Source organism: Trachymyrmex septentrionalis, unplaced genomic scaffold (assembly GCF_001594115.1).
Source record: "Trachymyrmex septentrionalis isolate Tsep2-gDNA-1 unplaced genomic scaffold, Tsep1.0 scaffold32, whole genome shotgun sequence".
Taxonomy (NCBI): Eukaryota; Metazoa; Arthropoda; class Insecta; order Hymenoptera; family Formicidae; genus Trachymyrmex; species Trachymyrmex septentrionalis.
Genome location: NW_017305485.1, coordinates 1,243,624 through 1,259,091, shown reverse-complemented (window position 1 = coordinate 1,259,091; position 15,468 = coordinate 1,243,624). Strand labels below are relative to the sequence as shown.

The following is a 15,468-nucleotide window of genomic DNA, read 5'->3' as shown; positions in this document are numbered from 1 at the left end:
TATAATGTTTTTTCAGTAGATGTAACATTTATATGATCCGTCAAAACTATCGTGCATCGCAAAAGTAATCTCTCTCTCCCTCTTCTTTTCTTAAATTTAATGGCGACACATGTAACGTGGTTAGAGTGTTTCGACTAATGCCGAACACGATGAACAACAGCAATTGGCCTCTACATTTCCGTCAGACATAGTTAAGCTGGTGGCTTAATTTATGAGGCAATTGCAATTGAAGTAATTGCGCCAACTGCAAATAACGGCGCGCTCAATTTTCTGGATATTATAGGACTCGAATCTCTAATTTGAATTGTGCAAGAGGAAAGTGCGACACTTCCAAAGCTGATGTTCTTCGACGTGTAATTGATAGATTTATATGAAATAAATTTCAATTTTATTTCTATCGCTCTATCTAGTCTTATTTATATCTCTCTATAATTACTCCTTATTCCTAGCACTCTATAATTACTCCATAGTCCTTTTTCATTAGTCTTTTAAAAGGCGACTTTTTTCATAGAATATTGCCTCTCTCTATCTTTCTTTTTCTTTCTAAGTTCCCTGAATACGCACTTTAATTCACGTTATCACTCGCGTGACAAGAAAATTAAACGTTTCGCATCAAATAAACTCAGTTGACTAATGCCGATTAAACGAGTGCCGACAAACGAGCTTATAAAACGCTAGTAACGCATGTCCATCGTGACAACTTCATCTGTTTTTTTTTTTTCCACTAATAATCGAGAGATCCGCTTTGCTCCGTGTACCGTGTTCTAAAGTGCGATCCTCAACCGCAAAGATCACTAGGGGAATTTAAATCACGTGCTAATTGCGTCAAACGTTAATTACTTTTACAGTTAAACCACTTCAACAGCACGCAGTAGCGTCCAAGGGAAAATATACGGGCGAAAACTTACGGTATCTTGATATTTGTTTAACGCTTGCAAATACGTATAAGGAAATATAGCGATATAGTAAGCGATACAATTTGTATTAATATTTCTATGTTTCTCGATCCGTATCAATATACACATTTGTTATTTTCTTTTGTTTGATATAATATATGCAATCGAACAATATAAATATGCAAATATATAATGTACAAAGTATTTTAATTAAGCAAATATGCTACGCTCTTATTTTGATAAAATTTTATGTCTCGTTAACTATTGTGATTAAATTAACAAAATTATTTTCAATTAGATTAATGTTGTTAACACATCATTTTTCCATGAATAAGATATGATGAGATACCTTCACTATTAATCATATCGTACATTTCCTACAAAATCTTAATTAAATAAAATTGTCACTTTTTTAGTTGATCGCAGATAAAGAAAAACAAGAGATATTTTTATTCCTCTACAATTAATTGTTACATCAAAATTTTATTTTATGATTAATACTCCAAAATTTTGATTGCAGAAAAAGAATGGGAATGTAAAAAAAAAAAACATTTTTTTATTCCTCTATAATATATAGCAAATAAGCAATATTTCCTAGCATAAAGTTTAAATCTCCAAAAGTCTTTTCCTTCACAGTTATTCTTCAGTTTCTAATGCTCGATAAAAATATTCGGAAGTAGATTTTAAATATAAAGTTTAATTTCTTATATATATAATTCTGTAATGGAAGATCAGATACGTTACGGCTGTTATCATCGCAGGGTGAATGCACGATATTCGCCGTTGAAAACGCTACCGCGGGCATAGCGAATGAGATTATCGCACTTTTCGAACTTTTTATTATCGCAACGAGGCCGCAACAATACCTTTGAACATTATCGATAACACTCAAACGTACGCCATAATAACTGCAAACGTTGCTTCATCGGCAAACGAAAGAAACATATTCCGAAATGTAAATGACTCGACAAGTAAATAATAGATTTTGTAGAATGCTGTAGTAAGCTAGACTTTAATAAACACTTCGCGTTTATCGCTCGTTCTTCAAATATTCGAATTGATGTATGAGCAAGTTGTATTTTTGGAATTTTCATAAATTCCTTCAAGTAATAAAAATTCTTAAGCTGGTATTTATCTGGTCATTTTTCAAGATTATCTTTTGCTCCTAATGTGGCATACCCAAGATTTCTTTTACTGTACTATGCTGATAACTTTTCTATTAATAAAGATACATATTTTTACCGATATATTTCTTGATATGTGGCATTTTAATGGAAAAGAGTATCGTCATATGTTCATTTTTATGATATATTTTTCACGATACACAGTGATAAAACAATATAGAGTGATTAAAGGAGATGTGCTAATTAGACACTGTGATTAATTTATAACTCTTAAAACCGTACTTAAATAAAATAGTCTTAAATATAAGAACGAAATACTAGCCTTAAATTCATATTAGAACAAAATGGAAAATTGTAATTAATCATTAATTAAACCAATCGTTTCGCAATAGCAGTTAGTTACTTACTACAAAAAAAAAAACATCAGTTTAGTAATTATAGCACAGCCAGGAAAATATAACGTTTACATTATTATTAGGTGAAGTCCATAATCATAAGTTAACCATGACAGAAAATAAAAAACCGGGCCTAACACACACACAATGCCGATGGTTAAAAAAATATTGTCGACAGAGATATCGGTGGGCGCATCATAGTTAATTTCGCGTGCCAAAAACAACGTGCGCTGCTCGTTATTCGCATTGTAAGTACAGATCTGCACGGATCGTCAGAATTTCATGCGCCGTTAATATGCACATGACGTCATCCCGCAGAAACGCAATCGAATGGATCCTTACTGAACGGCGTGAATCGGTGCATCTGCGCGCGGAGGAAAAACGCCCGCGGCAATTCAAACGCGATTCTCTCCGCCGTATTCCGTAACATGGATTGCCGATAACGCGGCTCTGTTCTGTTTACAGAAGAATTGACTGATATATCACGGTAGGAGATAATACTCGAGCGCAGCTAGCCGCGCTTTCCAGAGAGTTCCGTCTCTCTTTCCCTCTTCCCAGTTCGACGAAACGAGATCATTCGTTAATCTTCGCTCGCGAGTCGCGATAACGCCCCCGTACAGCTCGCGAGACGTTTAAAGCACCGTGTAATTTTGCCCCCGGAAAGATTTATACGATGTATACATATAACAACAACGCGCGAGGCGATGCCGTTGATCATCAAGGTGATATAAATCGATCGCGGTCGCCTCGCAAAAATCGACTAACGTTTGATAAAAATCCTTTACCGTTTAAGACTATAGGATATAAAAAAACATAAGGCAGTACATTAGATATCAAAGAAACAATGGTAAACCAATCCCTTAAATTAAATAATTTTATTTAACTTCCATCTATGTCAAAAATATAAATCCATTTTGTACACTCTAAATTTTTGAGAATGAAATGTTATTCCCCCAAAGAGTGCCAGTCCGACAGGAGTGAAATTTTCACTCTCAGACAGTGAAGAATCACTCCAAATAGGAGTCAATTTTCAGTCTATATGGAGAGTGAATAATTTCACTCTCCGAAGGGAGAGACTGAAATTTTACTCTGATAAATGTTAAGTTTAGCCTTCCTACATCTAATTTAAAAATTATTAAGCTCATTCGATGTGTTTTTTGGACAAAACGAATATGGCAGAAACAAGCGTCGCTGTTTCGCGAAGCGAGATTTATATCATTAAAGTTGACCTTTTTAGGTTAAGAAATTCTCTCTTGAAGGAATGAAGTTCACTCCTTGCCGAACTGGCGCACTTTTCTTGGAATGAAATTTTACTCCCAAAAATTTAGAGTGTAATTAGTTTCAAAATAAACATTGTCCATATTAATGTATGCACATATACAATAAACTATTTGAATCAAATACACGTAATACACTTTCTTGAGTTAAATTAGTATTGGATAGGAGTAGTGACGACTTATAGAAATGATTAAAAATAACTCAAATTGGATATAATTTAACATTAAATTTAACAGTGTAAGGTATAAACAGAAATCAACCAGTCATAGTAAAGAATGCAATAATATAAGCGATAGCAAATTCAACATATTGATTTCCTTACTTAAGTTTTTTTGTGTGCCATGGCTCTAACTCTACAATAACTGTAATTACTGTAAATCGTAAAAATGGACCAATCATGGTCGAATGTGAAGAGAATAATCGACTATGGCCGTTATTCATAGTCGATTCTTATTTTAAGAAGATCAACGTTAAATGCAATACGAATAGTAGAATGAATTTCAAAGACGCGATTAAAGATCGTATCTTGAAGAAAATACGTGTCTCGAAATAGCTTCGTGATATATAGTGTTTTTCGAGGATTGCAAAATTGAACAGCTCAGAAACGACAATCCACTTTCTTCATGTCGCAGAATTATCGGAACTATTCCAAAATTAATTCGCGAGAGTATCGAATATTTTTGCCAAATCAGAGCCACATATTCCAAATGTAAAAACCCGAGACTAGTAGTCTCTTTAATTAGATCGAACACCAAAATATCAGACACGCCGTATGATGGATTCTACAGACGTCTCGTTAACTCCGACAAACGGCCAATACTTTACGACGCGTGAGGATAATCGACGGTAACGATCGGCCTGTTCAATGAACAGGCCTCGTTCTATTGCCTCTACCGCATGACGTCGTGATTTCGCACGACATTGTGACCCTGAGGTTTCACGACGAATGATGATCCGCAAAAATTACGAGTTCACTATCTTTCCTTTCAATTACGCGAGTAATGATTGTACTCGATTCTCAACAAATGTGGAATGAATTTTCAATAGAATTTTCGTCGAAATTTTTGTTCGATCTGCAGTTTTCTACGAAATAATGAAGCAAAGCTTCCTAAGATTTTATAGAACATTTTTATTATAGAGACGACTAGGTGGATTTATACGTTCGCAGTTCTTTTTCACTTTGACCGTTTCTCATTAAATTTTTTTATTACTACACTAGAACTTCCCTCTTTGCTTTTGTCAGACATACATATATATCCTATTTCATTTTGGATGTTTCAGCAAGAGACAAATAACACAGTGTGACATAATGAATAATTTCATCGTTGTTTAATATAATTCAAACAAGGATGTAATGATTCATTGTGTTACACTGTGTAATCTGTGTCTCTCGTTGAAAAGCTCTTTAATATAGACAATGTATATAGAATTGCCACAGAAAAGAAATTTTAAAATTCTCTGACTTTTCCAGGTTTTTCCAAATCGTTGAAAAGCCCTTTAATACAGAGAATATATACAGAGAATGTACACAGGAAATGAATTTTAAAATTTTCTCTGACTTTTCCAAATGAAAATGAAAAATTTTAAGAAAGCTAGTCTATATTATTAAAAACAACGCAAAAAAAGCTTAGTAGCCTAATAAAATTTCAAGTGCAAATTCAAGTCGACAAAAAAAAATTAGTATTGGAAAAATAACAGATTTATAACGAAAAAGAAGTAACAAATAAAAATAGTAAACAAAATATGGATAAATTTTAATTATTTCATTAAAATAGCTTAAAGTACGCGAGTTTTTAACGTATTTGACTACAAACGTTAGATATTTAAAAAATTATAACAATTATTTGGAATAGGAGCAATTTAAGAGAATTATGAACAAATTTCAAATTTTCAGACTATTTTATTATTTTCTCTTGACTTTTTCTAGTGTTCCTTGTCCAATTTCAATTTCTCTGACTTTTCCCAGTTTTCTAGGTCTAAAACAACCCTATAGTATAGTTCAGTTCTAGAACAGTTACAAAAAAACCGATGATTTCGAAAGTTTCAGGTCCATTAACTCATAACATAAACACATATTTGTGACGCTAAAAGAGAATATATAAGTCCTTGGAACATACTAAAGTTTGTTACTAGTTTTAGTGAGTTTAAAATTTTCAACTATATAAAAAATGCGACACTTGAACTTAGCATAAATATAGTGTGATAATTACATGCCTACATGAATAAAACAAAATTAAAAAAAAATACGATTGTTAAAATTATTCCATATTATAGACTATTTAAAAATTAGAAAATTTTCCAGGGTCACCAAAGCCCACATATGTTCCAGTTACGGATTAAAAGAAAATTAATCTAGAGAGCCACGTGTGTGCATAAAACGCGCCCACGCGACCACCACCTGATCGTCCCGTTTATCTTCGAATTGGCCAATCGCGGAAATCGGATTAATGAAGCCTAAAGAGGGGCGCACGCTGATTGGGATTTACACGGTTCATGAATTATGCACGGGCCGCTTTTAAAAGTTAATCCGTGACATTGCGTCGCGCTGCAATTAGGAACCGCACGCGGACGGCTCCGTTGCCGACGAGCGTCGATGACGGCTTCGTCGGAAACGCGGCCTATCGATCGCCCGCTACGCTCGCGCCGAAACGGCTCCGTGTGTGCGCGGGTTAAGGTTAAACCCCACGCGCGAGAGGGGAAAACGCGATACCCTTCGCGGCCGCCGCCTCCTCTTCCGGCGCTGCTGACGTACAATCGCCGTCAGTGACGATCCGACGGACAATTCTGGTCTCCCCGAAAGGAAGGATTGTTATACAAAAGTCTCTCAGAAGTTGAATTCTTTCAACTCTATGAAATAGAGATACAAGGAATAGAAGAAATTATAATGTGCTCTGACATTGAAATTAAGAAATTTTCAGAAAATAAGGTTCAATTTTCAAGAGGATTATATATAAAAACAAATGCTGCATTAATATAGTATTAATGTAATTGAAAATATCTTATTAATTTGATAACAGTATTAATGAAACAAATAATTTTTGTTCGTATTAAGTATTTTTAATAACCTGAGGTGTTTGTTCCATTAATACTGTTATCGAATTAACAGGATTATCTTCAACTCGAATGCTGTTAATGTTTGTTATACTTTCTGTGTATATCAATATTTTTAATAATCTTATTCTTAAATTGGAAGAACTAATAATAGTATTGTCTGATCGATTATAAAACTGATAATATTAGATCATCAATTGATATTATTATCCTTTCACGAGTCAAGTGGAAATATAAATCCGATGAGATTACATTGATACGAAAAGTATCTCAATCAATCTGATGGCGATTACAATCGTGTCGCTTGCTCACTCGTCAATCTGTGCGACTTTCTTTCCTTCACGGTCGATACGATTTTACCTCGCCTGGCAGCCCCTCGCTCGTTCGCCCACGCAAAGACGACTGGATTTTGTTGTTGATGGGACAGACATTCTATTCAAATGCCGTACAAACTTCTATGTATACAATATTCCGGATATAAAACTTGAAAAATCTCAGCTGAAAAGATTCGACTGCCGCTACTTTGCGTGTCGCATGAAGAGATATACGTATACAAAAAGGCCATCGCATACAGAAAGGATTTTTGCTGAAGTATCTAAAAATTTAATTAAATATAAGATATAAAAATAATTTCGTTGGACTGTCGTGTAAATAATTATGTACAATAGAACGCTACAACTGATTGTTACACAAAAAAAAATCATTCTCTTGCTAAGAAAAATGATTAATTTACTTTCTTCCTTTTGAGTAACGGCCATTTTTAAGAAAGAATATTTTCTTAAAATATATTTATTACAAATTTTAGAAAAACTCATTATTGTGTACTCGAAATAAGAATTAATTTTCTTTTGAAGAATATTACAAAATTGATCGAAGAAGCGACTTTATATATAATAAGCAAATCAAATTTGTTTTAATTTACTTATCTCGATTAAAGTATTAAACTTACAGGATTTAGAATGTATTTTAAATAAACTTAATGCTCGTGATGAACTTATGATAGATTTGCGAGTATAAACTTTTAAAATACTTGAAACAAGTAATTACTACCTGTGTACTGTATATATATTTTTCTGTGTAAAATATCCAAATTTTTTGCAGTATTACTTATTATTGCTTGAGATTTCTACGTAATTATTTTGATAATTTAACAAAATTATTTTCAGATCTGTATCCACCTAAATTTGTAGATACTTGAGCGAGATCATCCTTTCCGCGCGTGTACGATTTTATTAGATTTGAACGAATATTTTGATTAAAAGCCTAGTGTTTCGCTTTAATTTCTCAGACCGTTGCGAATCGTTGATAAATCGAGCCCTTCGGTGTTACAAAACAGCTCGAAGCGGCATCCGCGCTGTTACCTGTCCAGTTATCTAGCGAGCATAGCGCGTTCGGATAAACCAATCAATAATTGATTCGTGCATGGATGCACAACGCGTAATGGAGTTAAGCGAAATGCAATGGCGTTTTAATCGAACGCATGCCACTCTCGATGTGGTGGGCGCGATCGGCCAATTAACCGCCCGATTTCCGCATCTCAGCGCCGGAGATCAATCGCCTGCGGATTCTGCGATCCAAACGTATCGAACATTATTGTGCAGATAGCAAACGCTTGCAGATCTCGATCAACCCACTGACAAATATACACAAAAAGAACGGTTTTGCTAGGATACCTAAATATTTAACTAGATCTGAAAATAATTTTTTTGAACAAATAATTACTTATTAAGATGCTAACTTTTTGCGGCATTGTTCATCATGTTCGAGCATCCTGTGCTCAAAAAGTTAAAAATGGACAAACCAGAATTGATATAGCCATTCTGATCATTTCAATTAGAATTCTTAACTCAACTATAATAGAATTGTAATAGATTTAGCCAGAAAATTCTGATTTGTTCATTTTGAATCAGAATTCCAATACAACTAGACATTTTTTCTAGTTATTGTGCTGTAATTATTATTATGATAGCCCATCATTTTGCCAATTTTAATAGTTCGGTAAAATTATTTTTAGATGTATATTTACACACTGTTAGATATTAAAGGAGCAATGATAACCCAATTCCATGAGCTAAACAACATTTTATTATTGCTAATTTCCATATATATCAAAATGTAAATCAATCTATTTCTGAGATTAGTTTCAAAATAAACAACGTCTACACTAGAGAAGAAAATTACCTAAATATGATTACAATTTCCAGTAAATTTCCAATCATAATTATGTAATTTTCCTATCATAAATATGTAATTTTCATGAAAAATTACATGAATTTTTTTATACAATAACGTAGATATGCACTTAATAAATAAATAATGAACTAAATTTGAATAATAAACCAAATTTAGTAAATTTGTTTAAGTTAAACTGTCTAAATCCGTTTTTTTTTTAGTTAAGTTAAAAATAATATATTCAATAGAAGCAATGGCGATTAATAGAAAATAATAAAAAATAATAAAAACAAATAATTAAAAATGACTCAAATTGAATATAATTTGACATTATAAATTTAACGGTTAGTTAAATATTTATATATGTATATATAGATACTTTAACAAAACCGTTCTATATAAAAACGGTTTACGCAGTTGCATACATTTAAATTAATTTGAAGTCATAAGATTAATAATTTTTCGTTAAAAAAAATTTAGAGTGGTTTAGGTCACTCCGTTTACGTAGTCCCGTCGTAATTACACCGCTAATACTAGCCGATTGCACGCGCACGGTTTAAATACCGCGTCGCCGCATCGTCTCGTATTTGTTAATATTTCACTTCCGGCTTACTATTGCACGCGGCACCGGGTTCAAGTCAGCCGTGCGCGTGTTCTAAAAATAGAATATAGATATCTACATGGATGTGAAACCCGGGAGGAGAGTCCGCGCGTGTCCAATATTTTGCAAACAAATCTCGCGCCGAATGAAATCGCAATAGAAGAAAGTGAAAGGAAAAGAGAGACATAAAACAGTTTCGATCCTGGAAAATTTTCAGATTTTCTCCGAGGATGTATCCGAAACACGAAATAAAACTTCGTTCTTCATCTCTGTGTCGTACTAATCCTCGGTTAAATACGCATAGCACGCGTTCGCCGCTAGATACGTATAGCTTTCACAGCGAGCAGCGAGGAAACCTTACGCGAGAGAACGGAGAGGGGAAAATCGGACGATGGCGAGAGAGAAAGAGAGAGAAAATAGGAGAGGCAAGAGTACAGCTGGAAGGGATAGCATGCTGAAAAGATCCTGAAAAGGGGGATTCCACGGGAGAGGAGGCGAAAGGTAAAGGGTAGCTGAGGGTTGGGGGGTAGCGCAGGAAGGCCGAACGGACAATATGGCCGCCAGCAAGCGAAGGAAGCGCCGCCTGGAAACATTTTTCTGTTCCCGCCGCGAAGCAGTTTTCGACCGCTGTTTCATTTGCTGACTTTTCCGATCGCGCTTAGGTTAGATCTGTTCAAATCCCAGCGAAATTGTCGATGCGATGTATACTGGATCTGAATTGTAAATCTCGACGTAGAGAGGAAGAAATAACGCTTGGCGCTGCTTTCGAACGATATCCTTTCACATAGGATCTGTTGCTTTTTTTGTAAAAAAATATTCTAAAAAAAATAAAATTATTAATACCTCCATCTGCTGATAATAAAGTTTCATATGACAAACGCCTAAAGATCAGATTTTTTTTCACAATCAGAGAGATTTAAAAAAGAAAATACTGGAAGCTTGTATAAAAATTGAATCATGATGATTAAATATAACGAAATTCTATGGAAGTAATAGTTATGGAGTAATAGTTAGGAATTTAAATCTACATTTGCGGCAAAATATTTTATATCGACATTTAACTTTCTTGGTTTTTCTTCCCAAAATTACTTAGAAAAACTTAATTTTATCCTGGTTAAAATGACTTGATAAAACTATTAATGTAGAAGGCTCCACTAAACTTGGAAAGAAAAACATTTATGATAAATAAAGCAGAAACTTTGACCTAAGAAATAATAATAATAACTTTATAACAAAAAAAATTAACAGATAAATATAAATATAAACATCTATCTGTTATTCCAATTTTAACATGAAAAATAGAGGCATATCTGTGTCAGTATACTCTCTAAATTCTTTACAGTGGAATCTCACTCTGAAGAGTGAAAAGTGAGTCAATTTTGAAAAAAAAAAACGGCTTAATTTTTAATCTTTAAGAGTGAGATGTTACTACTCTGAGTGAGAGATTCACTCAAAAAATTTTAGAGTATCCTGTAAAAAAAAAATTACAAAGTAGCAATTCAAGATTTCAAAATATTTGATATCACTCTGAGTGAAATTTGAACCAGTCTTGAAAAAGAATAACTCAATTTTCAATCTTTAAAAGTAAGATTTCATTCTTCACAGTGAGATTCATTCTGAAAGTTCTAGAGAGTACCCTTTAAAAAAAAAAAAAAACAATTATAAAGTAACTATTTGAGATGCAAATATTTGATACAAATTGCATAGCTGATAAAATTTAAAGGAGTCTCAAATTTTTTTTCTTTGGAAAAATCAATCGCCTAAATTGATCTGACATAAAAAACACGTGCGTGATTGAGAAAACATATTTCACGATCGCAGGAAACGAGCCGTGGAGTTTCACAGCGATGTGTGTGCGCTTGACCTGCCCTCGCTCACCATTTTACCAGCCATTGTTGCCACCATCTGAGACGAAAAATTGCGTTATGCACAAATTAGATGCCCGATTAATATTTCTCACAGATTTCGCGACAATTCGACGCGACGTACGTTTTCATCTTCGTTTCCATTTGAATTAGAATAAGAAAGACCAGGAATCCGCGTCGGGCTGCCCGTATTTCACCTCGGGAGAGACACAACTTTTTTTTGGTTAAGTACGACGAACGACGGACTCATCCGCTCCTCGAAGCAATTCCGCAGACACTCACGTGTTTTTTCAGTCAGAGAATAGAGCGATTGATGAAACAACGCAATATACGGCTCTAAACATTACTAAGACGAGGAAAATGCGAACGAATTCGAGAAACTACGACGATCGACGATGACGATCGTTGTCGGCCAACGAGAACGGGAATCGTCATCGACGATAGTAGAATTGCAATTTCTCGATAAATTTCCGCAATTCGAAACATCACCGCGTCACCGAACCAATTTGCGGTCCGAAAAAGCGTCGCTTACCTTAATGTGACAGGAATACAGAAGCTCGCTCGTAGCTCGGATGTAAACACAGGCATTTTTCCGCGGAAATGACACTGAGGCAGCCAAAACGACGTGCGTCTGAACACCGTTTACATCGCGGTCGACGCCGATGCGTCGCGCAGAACGATCCTGCGTTATTAAATACCGCGATAAACACGGGAATTCGGTCTCTCCACGGAAAACATCAATCGAAAACTAGAGATGGCAGCCATTACTTTTGTACAAAACAAAGGTCCACATCCACGGACTCGCGAGCGAGCGAGCCTCGAACCCAGCGTCTTTCCGGCGCTCACGATGCGGCGCTTAATTCAAATCGGTCGAATCGATTTCCGCATTGATGCCGTTTCCCCGTCATTTTCTCGTTTGCAATTACGATCGCCAAAATTCATACGGCGTAAAATTAAACGTGAGACACGCTACACGACGAAATCGAGATAATTAATTAGCGTGTGCAAATTCACCGAAGGACAGACGCCTGACTGGGCCGAAGTTAACCACGGTTGCGGAAAGATGTCGCGCCGCTCGCGCGCGGCGCCATCTGTCGGCGAGCGCGGCAAGCGTGAACACCGTGCGCTGCCAACGTCAGGGAGCTAAACTGCGTCGCGCTACGCCGAATCTGATCGAGCCTGAACCGAGCTGAGCCGAGCCCAACCGAGCCATTCCGAGCGGATAGCCTCGGCCGGATTCGGCGTGTAAACCGAAGAGCCACGATCGCGATCTCGAATTTTCCGTCGACCTCCCGAAAGTGGCCGAAAGTCGCGCAAATCATGCACCACTATCGCGACCCCGCTTAGACGGCTTAAGTTCCATGAAACGTCACTGTGACGGGACTGCAGTGGCTGGAAAGGACGTGCGTACATATGTTTATGAACGTTCTAATGTTGGTACTATCTGTCGCTACGCGCGAGAGAATACGATACGGCGATCATCGCTGGTCACTGTCATTTATTGATTTCCTGGCTTTATAGATATATATTTCTCGCATAAATACCGCGAGACACGATGTGCCGGCACGATTGAGCAGGTACTTGTCGCTCGAGGACTCTCGTTTTGATGAAGTCCGCAGAAAGTTCTTTGCGCGAGAAAAGGAAGACAGGAAAGACAGAATTGTTTTTCGTGCGAGAGCAAAAGAATGAAATGCCATTAGGAAAAAAAGAAAAAAAAAAGATCGTCAGGGGAGCCCGAATATAAATTTACGAATGAACATGTTTCGGAAGATTATACGCTTCCGCGATTTTTGTGGGGATGTGACGTACTTCGCGGAATTGAAATAATTGAATTCCGCGTGGATCGACGGTTTGTTATGCAAATTGTTCGAGAGAAAAACATGATTGTATATGTTTGTTCGCCCAGATATTGTTAGTCTGTTTTTTTTGTAGCTGAACTAATACTCTTTAAACATATCTAAAATGAAATAAGTATATGCCTGCAAAACACATTAACAATAACAATGCATTAATGTATAATTTATACTTAACAATGTAAAATTGAAATATAACAGTTATATGCATTTAAATTTAAAACTTTTATTATATTCCAAATTGAAATCCAGTTAACAACATATATATTCTTGTAAAGTACTAAAAATTGTTATATCATAATTTATGTTTCTTTAACAACACTATTCTTAATCTTGATTTTCTTTGTTATGTCAACAGTATGATTTATGTATATGTTATCAGTTATATTATTGATATATTCAAGATTTGAGAAACAAATTCTACTCTAATAATAAAGACTAAACTTCTTAGAAATTTATTTTACTGTTTTTTAATCATCTTTTTAGTTGTAATAAATTTATGTTCTATTGATGTGTTGTAGATGAACCCCTATGTGTTTTTTTATATTTAGAGATGGCTGACGCAGATCCACAATTTAAACGCCTTTTACTGCCAGCAGAGGAAACTCTATTCGAACAGTTGCTGAGATTCGGCCTTTATGTAGGTGCAGTATTCCAAATCATGTGCTTGTTAGCTATAGTCGTGTATCAGGCTGGTCCATCCGATGGTGTAGCAGCTTTAAAGGTACCTTCTGACTGTTGTAAACTGTTAAGACAATGGCTTCCTTGCAACAATAATTCTTGTCATTGTAGGATGATCCAAGTGATGTTGAATGTTCCGAAAACAGTCCTCAAGTGACGCCAAGAAGACCTCATCGGCCACGGAAGCAGGAGAAAAAAAAGAGGCGTTGAACTGTTTACATTTCCTGCGACATTACTTTGATATTAATCTCATAATCTTACATCAGATGTTTTCCATTTGGTGACACAAGTTTTGTCTCTGTTACTCATGAAACGTAAAAAAAAGAAATAGGACGACTTTTTTTGTATCTATGACTATATTCCTTAAATGTAAAACCATCAATTAATTTATTTTCATAATTCTTGAAAGCTGGATTTTTAGAATGTCTTCAATTCGTTTTCATCTAAGTTATTTACTAAATGGTCACTTTATAATACAATGCCAATCTAAAATATAATTTCATCTTACTTTTTAAGCATGGAGATATATCTATTTCAACCTCACATATAACTATTGTAAAACCATTATTTCTACGTAATATTTTATAAAAGAAAAAATTATCTTTCATATAATTTGCGAGAAAGATTTTTGCAATACAAATGGTCTTTCAAAAAAAAGATGTGTTATATATTCTATTTTTTAAACATGGAACTTCTCTCAACTTCGTGCATGTACATCAATTGTAACATTATCTCTACTTAATATTTCATAAGAGAAGAACTTTCTCATATAAAATTCTGATATAAATATATTTTTTCTCATATAAATTATATATAAAATTCGTAAAGATGATTTTTGGAATAAAAAGCAAAATGTCTGATGACTTCATCGAATAGTTTCTTTCAGAACAAGCAATTTTAAGACCATCCTGTATTACAATGCGACCGCCTGAGACGGTCACAACATAACCTTTCAACATCCATAATTGCATAACCTCTCATACATTTGTCATACACCATAACTTCTTAATCAAGAAAAGCTCATTGATGCGATAAATTTACGTTGATTTGACTGGAAATGCGGACATAATTGAACGATGCTTTGTACGTGAAGCATTATTACTAATAATTCATCAAAAATGCTGCATAATACGGCGACTTTGTCGCCTCAGGACATTTTAACTGAGGTTAGAAAATTTATCTCCGGTGCCATCCGGCCTGCCCATAGTACAAACACACAAGATGTAACCCGTACAGCATTATCTTTGTTAAAAAATGTACCCGCAGCGAGGGAAGCTGTGCTTGAATATTTTTGTAATGTATTTTTTGTCGCCGTAACAAAATATGTTCGTCAGATCGAGGTATGTAATCGCATTGTATCCTTAACTCATTCGCCTTTTTACATAGCATTTCAATATGATTAAAATAATATCGTTAATTCATACACATAATCTTTATAGTCAAATCAGAATATATCAATACCTGAAGAGAGCATTATAGCAGAAATTCATGCTATCCTGAGCAGTTTCATCAATGGAAATCCAGAAGCATGGGCGCCTATCATATCAGCATG

At 35.0% G+C, this 15,468-nt stretch overlaps 3 protein-coding genes across 12 annotated transcripts in view; 2 read left to right on the top strand and 1 right to left on the bottom strand.

Moving 5' to 3' along the window:
* Window positions 1-12,135, bottom strand: part of LOC108750002 — a 42,181-nt gene extending 30,046 nt beyond the window's left edge. For all 4 annotated transcript variants that reach the window (XM_018489151.1, XM_018489153.1, XM_018489154.1 and 1 more), the window contains exon 1: window positions 11,915-12,135. The gene's annotated coding sequence lies outside the window, so the exon portion shown is untranslated. The remainder of the gene's footprint in view (window positions 1-11,914) is intronic.
* A 405-nt stretch (window positions 12,136-12,540) lies between these two features.
* On the top strand, window positions 12,541-14,291 carry LOC108750003 (protein anon-73B1). 7 transcript variants are annotated; one of them, XM_018489160.1, is made up of 4 exons: window positions 12,541-12,785; window positions 12,904-13,231; window positions 13,757-13,959; window positions 14,028-14,291. In XM_018489160.1, exons 3-4 carry the CDS (start codon window positions 13,789-13,791, stop codon window positions 14,124-14,126), a joined length of 270 nt encoding a protein of 89 aa, XP_018344662.1. In that variant the 5' UTR covers window positions 12,541-12,785; window positions 12,904-13,231; window positions 13,757-13,788; the 3' UTR covers window positions 14,127-14,291. The 7 variants fall into 7 exon arrangements, with proteins under 7 accessions (XP_018344662.1, XP_018344663.1, XP_018344658.1 ...); XM_018489161.1 differs by lacking the exon at window positions 12,904-13,231; XM_018489156.1 differs by having other exon boundaries at window positions 12,541-13,231.
* A 1,068-nt stretch (window positions 14,292-15,359) lies between these two features.
* Window positions 15,360-15,468, top strand: part of LOC108749868 (integrator complex subunit 5) — a 3,627-nt gene continuing 3,518 nt past the window's right edge. The window contains exon 1 of the mRNA XM_018488865.1: window positions 15,360-15,468. This exon is cut by the window's right edge and continues 1 nt beyond it. Coding sequence (XP_018344367.1) covers window positions 15,429-15,468 — 40 coding nt within the window. The 5' untranslated portion in view covers window positions 15,360-15,428.

Excerpts from the sequence above, each read along its gene's own strand:
- LOC108750003 (XM_018489161.1), top strand. The coding sequence starts at position 13,789 with ATGGCTGACGCAGATCCACAATTTAAACGCCTTTTACTGCCAGCAGAG. Across the intron at positions 13,960-14,027 it reads ATGGTGTAGCAGCTTTAAAG|GATGATCCAAGTGATGTTGA; the intron begins GTACCTTCTGAC and ends TTGTCATTGTAG.